At 40.1% G+C, this 15668-nt stretch overlaps 1 protein-coding gene across 1 annotated transcript in view; it reads left to right on the top strand.

The window, feature by feature from the left end:
* LOC115381104 (NACHT, LRR and PYD domains-containing protein 12-like) overlaps window positions 1-15020 on the top strand; it is a gene marked incomplete at its 5' end in the record, with an annotated part of 61554 nt that extends 46534 nt beyond the window's left edge. Inside the window, 4 exons of the mRNA XM_030082374.1 lie at window positions 3511-3693; window positions 13269-13451; window positions 13749-13922; window positions 14227-15020. Of these exons, the coding sequence (XP_029938234.1) occupies window positions 3511-3693; window positions 13269-13451; window positions 13749-13922; window positions 14227-14236 (550 nt within the window). The remainder of the gene's footprint in view (window positions 1-3510; window positions 3694-13268; window positions 13452-13748; window positions 13923-14226) is intronic.
* Window positions 15021-15668: the final 648 nt, after the last annotated feature.

The following is a 15668-nucleotide window of genomic DNA, read 5'->3' as shown; positions in this document are numbered from 1 at the left end:
TCCAAGGAAGTCCTCCTCTTCTTTTCTATGACTGACAAAAAAACACATAACAAAAACAAAAACGAGACAGAAAAATAGAAAAAACAAACAAAAAGAGGCTTGGGAGCTTACAGTTGTGGCTTCGGTAACGCTTCCTTTTACAGTACGGTAATTACTGGTCTACAGGAACCCTTGATCTCCATCATCCCGAATACCCAGGACCGCCGTCGCCAGGTGTTGTCACGTCGTCCACGTCCAGACTTGTACCTCCCTCGGCGTGATGAAAACGAGGACAGCACAACTGTTCCTTCTTAATGCTCAGGGTTTATTCACTTTAACACCCAAACCCCAAATGTGAGAGCTGAAAACATACAAATATACATTTTAATAAACAGAAACTTACACAATAAACAAATATACACATTGCACAAAACACAAATATCTTTAAACCTTCAAACATACATATGAAACCGACATTACAACCAAAATATCCACCCAAGCCTGAACATGACACCACAGCCACCCAGCACCCAGCTGCAGAGCTCCACACTACCACCACTATAATGATCAATAAAACACCAAGCAAAATGGAAATATACACACCTCACTGGATGATGGAGATCAAGGGTTCCTGTAGACCAGACGGGTCTGCAGAAAACACATGATGATGTGAATTCACAAGACTGGAGCAGTGTACTTATTAATGTTGATTTATAGTGATTGTTTATCACTGTTATTTGTATTTTGTTTTTTGCAAAAGAAATCTGTTCTGTTTCTTAAAAAAAAAAAAGGTGCCTGACTGCTAAAAATGTGCACTGTTTTGTAAATTGTTTTATAAGAAGTTGAACTCCATTTGATTAAAATGTTTATCTTTGGCAGCTCTCTTGTTTTTGCATGTCTGTCACAGTGAGGTGTTCGGAGTGAGGAAGTGTAATAATAATGCGTTCATCTTCATGTAATGTGATGGCTGGTGATGGTGGTTTTGATGGAAACTCTGATCTCCTGACAGATACAGTGTGCTGTTCAGACACTGCATCACAGACACTGATGGGGTTTGCTGCATTTTTGGTGCAAGTGTGTGGGGTAATGTGAAAGTTTCCGAGTAACAGGCTAAATACTGAGTAATTACCAGGTAATAACATGGAAACAGACCTCACTTCCTTTTACAGTACAAATCCACTTTAATAACTATGTCATTTCCAGGTAGATATTTTTCTATTTACTGGGTAATAAATGAGTAATTACCATGTAATAACATGGAAACAGACCTCACTTCCTTTTACAGTACAAATCCACTTTAATAACTATGTAATTTCGAGGTAGGTATTTTTGCAGTTCCTGGGTAACTAATAAGTAGTTACTAGGTAATAGTGTGGAAACAGGCCTCACTTCCTTTTGCAGTAGTCTACAGTTCAACCGTAATTACCAGGTAAATGTTGTAGTTACTGGGAAATACTAAGAAGTTACCAGGTAAATAGTAAAAAACACTTGACTAATAGGGAAATACATAGCGTACACACCTAGCAGTACCTAGTAATACCTAGTAAAAAGTCTACATTTCCCAATGATTACATGGTAATTACTTAAAAATTACTTAGTAAGTACTTGGCAATTACTGACATATTTGCTATATACATTATAATTACCCAGTAATTAATACTTACTACCAGGTAGTTACTTGGTATTTGCCTGGAATTGGCTTGGTAATTACTCTAAAAGTACTAGGTAATTAGCAACATAGTTACCCTGTAATTACATGGTAATTTTACAGTAACTTCTCCTTATTACATGGTACTTACCCTGCAATTACCATGTTAATACATGGTAATACATGTAATTACCATACTGTAAAAGGAAGCGTTACCGTGGCTTCTTACATGAGCATTCGTCAAAGTGTGATAGTATCAGCATTTTGATCAGTTATTCAAACAGGATAAGTATATACGGAGTCAAATAAAGTCAATACGGTGAGGGGATATAAAATGAATCCATTTGTTCCAAATGAGCTAGAAATTATCTCTTTGAATTCTGAAGGAATATTTTAATTTTTCCATTAAAAATATTTCCTTTATTATTCCAAACCAATCTTCAGTTGTCGGTGAGGTTGGATTTAACCATTTTCTTGTAATTGACTTCTTGCTGGCAGCTAGAAGTGCCTGCAACAATTTTATATCCCCTCTTTTATCCAAGGTTGTAACAAGACCCACATACAGATTTGTAAAATTGTTAATGATTTTAACCTGAAAAACATCCCACAGCACTTTATGAACTCCCAACCAGTACTGAAGCAATCCAGGGCATTCCCAGAATATATGAAAAAGGTTTGCTCCACATTGTCTCCATATCAGTGGCTCCTCTTCTCTCCATGTACTCTTCCACCAAGACGAATCCAGGCCAAAACTCTAAAATATCTGATCAGTTCACCCTGTTATCCACACGAATTCAGCATTCCGTGGATCTGAAACCGAACATTTTTGAAACCAGGTCCCAGGGTGAACAGATCCGAAATCTGTTGAATCCATGGCTCCGTATTTACTCCTGTTTTGGAGCGTTTCCTGATACGCTTGCGTCATCGCGCTACGTCGTAACAAACGCGCAGAACACTGTAAACAACAATAACAATGGTGCTGTGCGGTGCAGCAGACGTCCTGCTGAAGCCTTTTGCTGCTTTTACAGCAAAATATTTCCACCGGATACAACAAATCAGCACGGAGAGCACGATGCTTCATGTGATTTTTTCTTTTTTTCTGTTTTTTTTTTTTTTAATTGTAAATATACTCGTACATGGCAAACATTATGCCAGGGGGAACACAATAAATGATCACTTTCTTTCAAACGGTTTAAATTTCTCACAGATAGGCTCCTGATAGTTTTTACAGCCTTTTTGTTTTCAGAGTGTTTTAACATTTTTATATAAGACAGTACAACTTTTCTGAAGTGGGTAAATGACGGCTTCTGCCTGCTATATTTGCATTTGTGAATTAAGAATTTTGATTTTCGGATGAGTAAATTGATGATAAAATATTCTTCCTTCTTTTCCAGTTTTATGAAGAAACAAAAAAACAACAACACATTTTCCCACCTCAAAGTAAAGTCCTTGTGTACATTATTAATTACAAAGCGACAGAAATCCTTCCAAAAGATCTTGGGGTCGTCACATGTCCAAAAGAGGTGTTGAGTTGTTTCAGGGTGATTTCAGCAGAAAGAACAGTTCACATCAACGTCCCTTTTTCATTTTGTCATGAAGTGGTCAGCAGGATTCATGTAATGTTGGATCCACCACGAAAAAGATCACGAACGGCTACAAGGCGGAGGCGCTATGATATTGCCATGTATTTCCGGCAGCTGTCAGTGATGCACCACCTAACAGCCTGGCATGTTATTGCAGCGTTTCAGCCGTTTTGAAAACAGTCATGTGGACGATCAACAAATTGGTTCTGATCCTGAATTGAGTCTGAACCTTCTTCAGCTCTCAATGACTTCAACGTCAAACTCTGTCCTCTAATCTCACTTCTTTCTCCCTTTATTCAGGTTGATAGACTGCCACTTGTCAGAGATCAGCTGTTCTTCTGTGGCCTCAGCTCTGAAGTCCAACCCCTCCCTCCTGAAACATCTGGAACATCTGGACCTGAGTAGGAACCCTCTGCAGGATTCAGGAGTTGAGCAGCTGTGTGGTTTTCTGCAGAGTCCACTCTGTCGTCTGCAGACTCTGAGGTCAGACTCCATGTTTGAGTGTTTCAGTAAAGTAGTGTTGACACTAAAGGTCAGACATCAGGCTGATCTGACAGTGATCCACACTGAGGATCTCCAGGAGAAACGGAGCTTCTTCTCTGGTCTTCAGTCCTGTGACTGTGGCAGAGCCGTGTGCAGCTCCACATTTCAAAGCTTGCAGACAGGCGTGCACCCCCCCGCAGCCAGCAGCCCCCCAAACCACAGCCAGTCCAAACCCCAAGCCTGCCTGAAATACTAATTTCAAGGAAAAATTTCTTGACTTAAGAGAAAAAAATCTGCCAATAGAACAAGCCAAAAATTTTCTTGATTTCAGAGAATTTTCTCTTAAATCAAGCCTTTTTATCTTGATCAAATATAATATTTATGTAAATTTATCTTAAATCAAGTAAAATGAGACATTTTCACTCAAAACAAGTTGAAAAAACTTGCTCAGATTTGGTCCACCAGAAGGGACCCAGAGCCGGGAACACAGAAGAGCCCATGCGCTACGGAAGCCTCACACGGACAAAAGTGCGGCAAACGAGGAACGTTGGCTCGACCCAGAGAGCGACCGTGTTCTCACTGCATCTGGATCGAGCCGGGGTGTTGTTTTATTTTGAATATACAATGGGGGAAATAAGTATTGAACGCATTAACTGTTTTGTCATTACATTTATTTCCAAAGATGCAATTCATGTGACATTTCTTCCAGACACTGGTATTAACTCAAATAATCCACACATGAAAAGAAATCACAACATTCAAATCCATAAATAGTGATTATGTGGAATTAAGTGCAATAACACAGGAAAAAAGTATTGAACACACTATCTGAGACTCGTTTAATACTTTGTGGAGAAGCCTTTGTTTGCAATGACTGCTTCCAGACGCTTGTTGTATGTATGAACTAATCGCCCACACTGCTCAGGTGTGATTTTTGCCCATTCCTCCGCACAGATCGTCTTCAAATCCTGAATATTCTTTGGTGCCCTCTGGTGAACCCTTATCTTTAGTTCTTTCCACAAATGTTCGATCGGATTTAAGTCAGGTGATTGACTGGGCCATTCTAACACATTGATTTTCTTTTTTTTAAACCATTCGAGAGTCAACTTTGCCGTGTGCTTCGGATCGTTGTCCTGTTGAAAGGTCCAGCCCCGTCTCATCTTCATCATCCTGGTGGATGGCAGGAGGTTCATCTCAAGAATTTGCCGACAGATGTTTCCATTCATTGCTCCTTCAATTATATGAAGTCTGCCAGTACCACGAGATGAGAAACAACCCCATGCCATGATGTTTCCACCACCAAACTTCACTGCTGGTATAGTGTTATTTGGGTGATGTGCAGTGCCATTTCTCCTCCAAACATGGTGTGCAGTATGACAGCCAAAAAGTTCAATTTTGGTCTCATCTGACCAGACAACATTCTCCCAGTATTCCACAGGCTTATCCAGATGCTGTTTAGCAAACTTTAGACGAGCTTCAACATGCCTTTTTTTGAGGAACGGAGTCTTGCGGGCTGAGCGTCCATAGAGGCCATGGCGGTGGAGTGCATTGCCTATCGTTTTCTTTTTTTTTTTTTTTATAATTCACATTTTTTATTGAATTTTTCATTTTTTCAACAAGAACAAGAACATTCACAACAACAACAACAAAAAAAAACAAACAAACAAACAAAACAAACAAACAAAAAAAAACCCCTAGAATTAAATAACTAACCTATAAAGGCAGGTTTTTTAGCAGGCAATGTCCATCACAAAGTTTCTAATGAAAAATTGAGAGGGTTTAACATATAATGGGTGTTTAGCAGATGTGGCACATTCTTCATATGCTTGTATTCACAATAATATTCACTTTTCAGCTCCTTACATACACAAAATCTCTAAAACTCTCCCATTCTTCATTAGCAGCCTCATTCCCACCATTCAGTCTCATCAGCATTTTTTCATAAGTAGCCATTTCCATCATTTGAGCTTTCCACATTTCCATTGTAGGAGTTCGGGGTTCCTTCCAGCACGTCAGGATCAGACGAGCACAGGTCAATAGACCGGATTTTAATATTTGGTATTTGAATTTATTTAAATCTGGTACTATTGTTCTGTCCCCGAGGAGGCAAAGCCTTGGTGACGTTGGGAGTATACATTCAAGCCAATTCCCTACAAACTCCAATACATTTTCCCACAGAGGAAAAACCCAAGGACATTTCCACATAGCATGTAAATATGTGCCACGGTCTCCCTTACATTTCCAGCACAGGTCATCGTCAATTTATTTCATTTTATTAAGTCTAGTCGGAGTGTAGTAATATCTATGTATAATTTTATATTGAATAAATTTGCTCCTAGCTTCTCTAATATATCCTTCAGTGCTGGAAAGAATCCCCTTCCACGTTTCTTCATCCAAAGTACAATCTAGATCTTTCTCCCATATCATCTTTAAAGAATCACACCTTCTGCTGGTCTTCCAGGGACATAACTCGTACCACTTGGAGGCTGTTTGAGATGTTGGTGGTAATTTTAAGAATTGTTCAACTATATTAGCATCGTTATTTATAAAGATCTTACCTTTAATGCAATGTCTGAGCTGTAGATATTTCCAAAAATGGGCCCTTCCTTCCAGTTTAAATTTATTGACTAATGTTTGATAAGAGACAAAATTACCCTCCTCATACAAATCGTCTAATGTTCTAATACCTTTTTTCAACCACTGGGCCCAGTAAATGGTTTGTTTACCTATTTTTATTTTAGAGTTATGCCAAATAGAAGCCGATTTCTGGGTGTTATGTGAGATTCTACAAATTTTATGTATGCCCTGCCATATTTTCCTTGAGTGGGTTAAAATTGGGTTCATCATATTGTTGTCCTTTTGTTTAATCATTTGTGAGAGAGTCTCTGTGGGTTTGAAAGGGAATGTGAGCTCCTGTTCAATCAGAATCCAGTCCAAATCCGTGTTCGTTCCACTCCAGTGTTTCATGAGTTTTGCCATTTCAAAAGAATTGCTATAATAAGAGATGTTTGGCAAAGACAACCCCCCATATTTCTTTGGTTGATAGAGTTTATCTAAACAAATTCTGGGTTTCTTTCCACCCCAAAGGAAGCATTTTATCATGTTGTTATATCTAAGTAGCAGTTGTGGAGGGATGCATAGGGGGATCATTCCAATGAGATAGTTAATTTGTGGGGCAATAACCATTTTAATTGTATTTATTTTCCCCCATAACGTTAAATTTAATATGCCCCATTTCTCCAAATTACCCTTAATTTTATTTAATAATTTTTCCATATTAGTTGTAATAATCTTTTCTATATCCGAATTTAGTTCTATTCCTAAATATTTCATGTCTTTTGGGAGCCATTTGAATTTAAACGCATTGAGTAGATGAGGGGAGCAGGTCTGGGAGACTGGCATGGCCTCTGACTTATGCCAGTTAATACAGTATCCTGAAACTTTAGAATATGTTTTAATAGTTTCCAGTAATTGTGTTACAGAGTTAGCTGGGTCCTGACAGTATCAGAATGTCGTCCGCATAAAGAAAAAGTTTGTGTTCTCTCCCTCCTGCAGTAACTCCTCGAATTCCGGGCTCCTCCCTTATCGTCACAGCAAGAGGTTCAAGAAATATTGTGAACAATAAAGGACTAAGACTGCACCCCTGACGTGTCGATCTGGATATGTTAAAAAACTGAGATATCATCCTATTGGTGAAAACAGCAGCTTTCGGATTTGAATATAAGATTCCTATCCATCTGCAGAAATTAGCGCCAAACCCAAATCTTGACAGTGTTTCAAATAAAAAGGCCCACTCCACCCGATCAAAAGCTTTCTGGGCATCAAGGGATAAGGCAACAACAGGTTGTGGGTTAGATTTATTCATCCATAGTAGATGTAATAATCTCCTCATGTTATCAGTTGATGTTCTATTTTTTATGAAACCTACTTGATCTTTGTGTATAATTTTTGGCAAAACTTTTTCTAATCTCAGAGCTAATACTTTTGATAATATTTTACAATCAACATTGATTAGACTTATAGGTCTGTAGTTAGCAGGGTCTGTTAAATCTTTATCTTTTTTTGGTATTAGGGATATGATGGCTTCATTAAAGCTGTCTGGTAACGATCCATACTCAAATGCTTCCTGCAAAACCTTTGTAAGCACTGGGCAAAGCACATCCAGATATTTCTTATAGAATTCAGCTGGAAAGCCGTCCACACCTGGTGACTTCCCAGATCTCATATCCATAATAGCGGTTTTTACTTCTATATTTGATATGGGGATATCCAAGTTATCTTTTTCCGTCTGAGGAACCTGTGGCAGTGTAATCTTTTCAAAAAAAAAGGCAAAATCCTCCTCATTAGTTGTATTTGAAGATGTATATAGTTCCTCATAAAAGCTTTTAAAAACCCTGTTAATGTCAATAGGTGATGTAAGTAAGTCTTCATTTTCTCTAATTGTCGAAATTGTATTATTTGCATCCTGTGACTTTAACTGTCTCGCTAATAATCGTCCAGTCTTCTCTCCATTTTCATAGTAAATAGTTTTAAGCCTAAATAATGCATATTCTGTTTTTTTGTTGTAAATTTCATGTAAATCAAATTTTAATTGACAAATTTTACGAAATTGTTCCTCCTCAAACCGTTCTGCCAGGATTTTTTCTAAGTCAGTTATTTCCTTTTCTAAAGATTGTAACTTTCTGAGGTTTTCCTTTTTTTTTCCATGAACTGTGAGAAATAAATTTTCCTCTAACAAATGCTTTAAGAGCATCCCACACTGAAGCCAGTCTCTCTGTTGAACCAATATTTAACTCTAAAAACATGCAGATATGTTCTCCCAGTTTTTTGGCAAATTGCTCATCTTGTAGTAAACTTGTGTTCATTCTCCATCTTCCAGCTTTGTTTTTATCAGCATTCAAATCTAAATGTAGCTCCACCAGTGCGTGATCTGTTATTGCTATAACCCCTATATTACTGTCTATAACCCTATCAACCAATGAATTAGAAATTAGAAAAAAGTCTATTCGTGAGTAAGTTTTGTGAGAGTGAGAATAAAATGAATACCCCTTTTCCCGTGGATTAACAAACCTCCAGATATCAATTAAACCCAAATCTTCCTGTAAGCTATGTATGGCAGTTCTATCTCTGGGGGTTGCACCCGGTCTATTCTTAGTGCGGTCTAAATAATCATCCATCACCTGATTGAAATCTCCTCCTAGGATAATTTGGCCATCCAAGCCTCCCAGCATCTTGTTAACTTTATGAATAAAAACTGAGCTTTCTTTATTTGGGGCGTAAATATTACATAATGCAACTTTTACTCCATTAATTTTTGCCTCCAGGCACAGGGTGCGTCCATCATGATCCTTTGATTGTTTTGAAAGTATAAAATTTAGCCTTTTGTTAATTAGAATAGCAACTCCACAACTCTTACTGGATACAGAATTATGAAATACCTTTCCCACCCAGTCACGTTTTAATTTCAAAGCCTCATCTTCATTTTTAAAATGAGTTTCTTGTATGAAAGCAACATCTGTATCCTTAGATTTAAGATATGTAAGTATCTTTCGCCTTTTAGCAGGGGTACTGCAACCATTAATGTTCCATGAAACAATATTGATGTACCGACTACCCATAAGGCTTGTAGAAATATTTGCCTCTCATTGAAAGTAAAACCATACTTTTCCATATTTCAGTGTCATAAATCAATGCCATGCCTCTGCAATAATAAGTGTTTAAACATAAACTTATTACAAATCCTGCAACATTAACAAAACCAGTGAACAAAAAGAAAAATAACCCCAACTCAAAAAACACTGTCTCAAAAAGGAACCTGACAGTGTAAGCAGCCTCCCTGCTGATTTCGGTCCGTGTGGATCCTGTGGGCAGCATCCTCCCGCCGCCTGGTTCTGGCAGCTCCCAGCTGATCCCCGTCCCCTCCGTCACCTTCAGAATAAAGTTCCACTCTCCAAAGTGCGCATTAGTCCTCTTGTTCCGCGGTTGTAATGTTATCATGGACAAAGCGTTCGGCCTTTTTTGGATCCGTGAAGCTCCATCTCTTCCCCTTCCATGTGAATCTCAGGTTCGCTGGATGTGCGAGTGTGTGCTTCACCTGGTGCTGCCACAAAGTCTTCATAATGGGGGAGAACTGCCTCCGCAGATCAGAGCGCTCCTTGGTCAGATCTTCGAACATCGAGAGAGTGCAGCCTTCCCATTTCAACCCTTTTGTTTTCTTTGCAGCTGCAAGAACTTTCTGTCGAGCTGTGTAACGCAGAAACTTCACCAGAACGACACGTGGTGCTTGATCGTCATCCTGTCGCGGTGCCCCGCTCCTGTGGCTCCTTTCAATCTCGTATTCGTCTCCATCCAGTTTAAAACCATCTCGTAGTATCTTCCTGACATAATCATTCATATTGCTCCCAGCTTCTTTACCTTCTTTCAGTCCAACCAACCTGACATTATTTCTTCTGCTTTGGTTTTCATAATCATCCACTCTCTTCCATAATTGTTCCACTCTCTCGTTGAGCCGCTTATTATCGTTAGCCACGCTAGCAGCATTATCTTCCACGTTGGAAATGCGAGTTTCGACTTCTTCCATTCGCGTTTGAAGCACACTTACTGAGTTCTTGAGCTCTGTAGTGTCTGCCCGTATTATGGCCACATCACTCGCTACTTGATTCAAAGTTGTCCCAAGCTTCATAACTTCAGCCATGAGGTCTTCCATGCCGCTTTTCGGGCTAGCTTCAGGGCTGGCAGGGTTAGCATTCCCGGGGGCTGTATTTTTCAGACGAGTCTGCACACATCGTTTGGGTTGATTCATTCTCGCAGTTCTGATCTTCTCCGTGGCTGGATGAAAGCGCTGCTTATTTGGGGTTCCGAGTAATAATTGCAGAGAGTTGCTGTCGTTAATTACTTACATTAATCGACAAGGGTCGGGAGCAGATCTAGTGTGCTGCCATCTTCCAGGTATCCCCCACGTGACTCTCTGCCTATCGTTTTCTCTGTAACACTTGTACCTGCTGCCTCCATGTCTTGCTGGAGTGCTTTCCGGGTGGTCCTTGGCTCTTTGAGAACTCTTCTGACCATCTTTCTGACTCCCTGGTCAGAAATCTTGCGAGGAGCTCCTGTGCGCGGCCTGTTGATGATAAGGTGATGCTTCTTCCACTTGCGGATAATGGCCCCAACGGTGCTTACTGGAATACTCAGATTCTTTGAGATAAGTCTGTAACCAGTTCCATTCTGATGCTGAGCAACAATCAGGCTGCGAAGGTCTTGAGAGAGCTCCTTGCTTTTACCCATCATGAGATGTGTCTTGTTTGACTACTTGGTGAAAAAACAACCTGTTTATAGGGCCATCAATTAGCACTAACCCAGCTGATGTTGGTTTGCACTTATAGGAAGTACAAAGACTAATTACTTTCAGGTGTGAGATGGTATGGTGCCTTTCCTTGACAAACTATACAGCTTTCCCATGGTGTGTTCAATACTTTTTTCCTGTGTTATTGCACTTAATTCCACATAATCACTATTTATGGATTTGAATGCTGTGATTTCTTTTCATGTGTGGATTATTTGAGTTAATACCAGTGTCTGGAAGAAATGTCACATGAATTGCATCTTTGGAAATAAATGTAATGACAAAACAGTTAATGCGTTCAATACTTATTTCCCCCATTGTACATTCACAATGACTCCTCATTTCAACTGTGGTTTACAACTAAATTTAGAAACTAATGACTCATCAAAAGTGGAAGGATTCAGAGTTCTTTTTTTGTAATTATATTTTTATTTGTGGAGGTGGCAATACAAACGTGCAATTATATCAGTTCCAAGGAAGTCCTCCTCTTCTTTTCTATGACTGACAAAAAAAAAACACAAAACAAAAACAAAAACGAGACAGAAAACTAGAAAAAACGAACAAAAAGAGGCTTGGGAGCTTACAGTTGTGGCTTCTTACATGAGCATTAGTCAAAGTGTGATAGTATCAGTATTTTGATCAGTTATTCAAACAGGATAAGTATATACGGAGTCAAATAAAGTCAATACGGTGAGGGGATATAAAATGAATCCATTTGTTCCAAATGAGCTAGAAATTATCTCTTTGAATTCTGAAGGAATATTTTAATTTTTCCATTATAAATATTTCTTTATTATTCCAAACCAATCTTCAGTTGTCGGTGAGGTTGGATTTAACCATTTTCTTGTAACTGACTTCTTGCTGGCAGCTGGAAGCGCCTGCAACAATTTTATATCCCCTCTTTCATCCAAGGTTGTAACAAGACCCACATACAGATTTGTAAAATTGTTAATGATTTTAGCCTTAAAAACATCCCACAGCACTTTATGAACTCCCAACCAGTATTGAAGCAATCCAGGGCATTCCCAGAATATAAGAAAATGGTTTGCTTCCATTGATCCACATTGTCTCCATATCAGTGGCTCCTCTTCTCTCCATGTACTCTTCCACCAAGACGAATCCAGGCCAAAACTCTAAAATATCTGATCAGTTCACCCTGTCATCCACACGAATTCAGCATTCCGTGGATCTGAAACCGAACATTTTTGAAACCAGGTCCCAGGGTGAACAGATCCGAAATCTGTTGAATCCATGGCTCCGTATTTACTCTTGTTTTGGAGCGATTCCTGATACGCTTGCGTCATCGCGCTACGTCGTAACAAACGCGCAGAACACTGTAAACAACAATAATAATGGCGCTGTGCAGTGCAGCAGACGTCCTGCTGAAGACTGCGAGCCTTTTGCTGCTTTTACAGCAAAATATTGCCACCTGACACAACAAATCAGCACGGAGAGCACGATGCTTCATGTGATTTTTTTTTTTTTAATTGTAAATATACTCGTACATGGCAAACATTATGCCAGGGGGAACACAATAAGTGATCACTTTCTTTCAAACGGTTTAAATTTCTCACAGATAGGCTCCTGATAGTTTTTACAGCCTTTTTGTTTTCAAAGTCTTTTAACATTTTTATATAAGACAGTACAACATTTCTGAAGTGGGTAAATGACGGCTTCTGCCTGCTATATTTGCATTTGTGAATAAAGAATTGTGATTTTAGGATGAGTAAATTGATGATAAAATATTCTTCCTTCTTTTCCTGTTTTATGAAGAAACAAACAAAAAAAATCACATTTTCCCACCTCAAAGTAAAGTCCTTGTGTACATTATTAATTACAAAGTGACAGAAATCCTTCCCAAAGATCTTGGAGTCATCACATGTCCAAAAGAGGTGTTGAGTTGTTTCAGGGTGATTTCAGCAGAAAGAACAGTTCACATCAACGTCCCTTTTTCATTTTGTCATGAAGTGGTCAGCAGGATTCATGTAATGTTGGATCCACCACGAAAAAGATCACGAACGGCTACAAGGCGGAGGCGCTATGATATTGCCAATTTATGAAGCGCCACCTTACAGCCTGGCATGTTATTGCAACGTTTCAGCTGTTTTGAAAACAGTCATGTGGACGATCAACTAATTGGCCCTGATCCTGAATTGAGTCTGAACCTTCTTCAGCTCTCAATGACTTCAACATCAAACTCTGTCCTCTAATCTCACTTCTTTCTCTCTTTATTCAGGTTGCAGGACTGCAGTTTGTCAGAGATCAGCTGTTCTTCTGTGGCCTCAGCTCTGAAGTCCAACCCCTCCCTCCTGAAACATCTGGAACATCTGGACCTGAGTAGGAACCCTCTGCAGGATTCAGGAGTTGAGCAGCTGTGTGGTTTTCTGGAGAGTCCACTCTGTGGTCTGCAGACTCTGAGGTCAGTTGACTGTCTGTTCCTGTTGTAGAAGGAGAAATGTTTGTCAGCAGCTGTGATCTGAGACTCTGATCCTGCAGTGAGAGAGTGGACTGAGCTCAGCAGCAGCTGACTGGTGTGTGTGGACATGAGGAGGAGTGTGAATGTTGTGCTGACATGTGGATGATGTGTGTGATGAAGATCCACAACAACAGAACAGCTCATTGATCAGGACTCAGTAATGTGGAGCTGCTCATTTCTCCATCAACACATCTGATTGGTTCCTCCTCATTGATTCTGCTGCTTTCTCTCTTTATTCAGGTTGTTTAACTGCAGTTTGTCAAAGATCAGCTGTTCTTCTCTGGCCTCAGCTCTGAAGTCCAACCCCTCCCACCTGAAGGAGCTCAACCTGTGGTCCAACCAGCTGAAGGATCCAGATGTGCAGCAGCTGGTTGATCTCCAGCAGAGTCCAGACTGCAGCCTGCAGACTCTGGGGTCAGTAGATGGTTGGAGTGAGTCCATGCTGCTTTCAGCAGGTTTGGACTAAACACAGTCAGTGTGAGAACAAAGATCCAGTGTTTGACTCTCAGTGAGGCTGTGAGAGGAGAACGCTGAGCAGCTTCAGGATTGGACAGCAGAGGACACACAGTCAGCCAATCAGAGGAGCCGCAGGCTTGTTGTGTTGGTGTGACAGTGGTGGTCCTTCATGAGCTCTGAGCTGCTGACTGCTGCTCTGAACAGGACTGAAGTCCTCACTGCTTCACAGAGACTCTGATCATCTCCTCTCTTCTCTCTGCAGGTGGGACTGAGAGCAGAGCTTCATCCAGCAGTGAGCGACAGAGGAACCAGCAGAAGATCTGCAGTGTGAAGAGCTGTGAGAGTCCAGCATCGAACCAGGGTTCCTCTGGATGTGACTCACTGGTTAACAGGAGAGTTCCATGTTAAAACGGTTGCTGATCTGTTCCAGACAAAGACAGATGGTGTTTGACTCCATGAATCAGTTTATAAAAATGACAGACTTCAGAGCTTTGCTTCAGTAACAGTGAAGCTCCTTTTTGACCAAATCAAATGATTCCTGGATTCCATCAGTGGATCCTGAACACTGTGTCTACATATCCAGGTCTGGAGTCAAGAAGTCAAGTCTGCTTCAGAGAATCTGCCTGGGATTGGAAAATGGTTTGTTTGCAGAATTTAAATCAAGTTGATGAACAAAAAGAAAAAATGTTCTGCAGCTTCAGTCCTTTGAAGTCAGTCCGTTTTGTGTCGTGTGTAGAGAAACTTTCCTGATGTGTCAGAGGTCAGTGGACTGGTGGAAACATGGAGCTGCAGACGTCCTCTGGGTTCAATATTCGTGTGTGTGTGTGTGTGTGTGTGTGTGTGTGTGTGTGTGTGTGTGTGTGTGTGTGTGTGTGTGTGTGTGTGTGTGTGTGTGTGTGTGTGTTCCAATGTGAGGAATTATTTCCTCCTCTTCTGATAATGGAGGTGGATGAATTATTTCTTTGTGTCTTGACAACATGAAACTTTTTAACTGCAAATATTTGAAAAAAAAAAATGTTTTTCTTGTTAGTTGTTATTTCTGACATAAAGACTGAAAAGAAAGTCAAGCTCCATCATGATAGAGGTCCAATTTTTTTCCGCACTCCTTTGTTGTTCCATAATCTAAATCCTCATCTTTATTACCTGGAGTGATCCGACAGATTAATGGAAAACTTTTTAAATGCTGACATGCAGAGTTCCACTCTGAGGCTGTGTTCTAAGAAATGGGTTCTTTGGATGTTTTTCCACTGTCTCAGTGTCTGAAGAGTACAGATCCAGATTCAGTGGTAACCCTGAGGTGGATTCTTCTTCAATGCAGGATTTATTGTACAGAAATAGTTTTGTAGCGGCGGCCTGGGGGGAATGGCTGAAAGGCATTGTGGGACATGTTCTGGGAGGGGGTTGTTTTCATGATTGTGTTCATGTTCTTCAGTTGTTGTTGTGTTGTGCCATAATCAGTGATGTTCTTCAGCATTTATTGTGTTACTTTGGCCGGGTTCTGTGGTTTATGTTACACTTGGAGAGATTTCGGATCCCGCTGCTGCAGAAGATGCTGTGTGTGTGATGTGTTTGGGTGCCTGTAATAAAGTCAGAATTGTGAAATCCCAAAACGCTCCTCATTTCACCTTCGCCAACATTACAGTATGATGCTGAGGTTAGTTGTGCTGCTGTAGAGAATCACCTGAGGTGAGGAAGCTGGAGCCC

This window comes from Salarias fasciatus, chromosome 3 (assembly GCF_902148845.1).
Source record: "Salarias fasciatus chromosome 3, fSalaFa1.1, whole genome shotgun sequence".
Classification (NCBI taxonomy): domain Eukaryota; kingdom Metazoa; phylum Chordata; class Actinopteri; order Blenniiformes; family Blenniidae; genus Salarias; species Salarias fasciatus.
The sequence above is the reverse complement of the archived record's forward strand: the minus strand, read 5'-3'. Positions and strand labels throughout refer to the sequence as shown.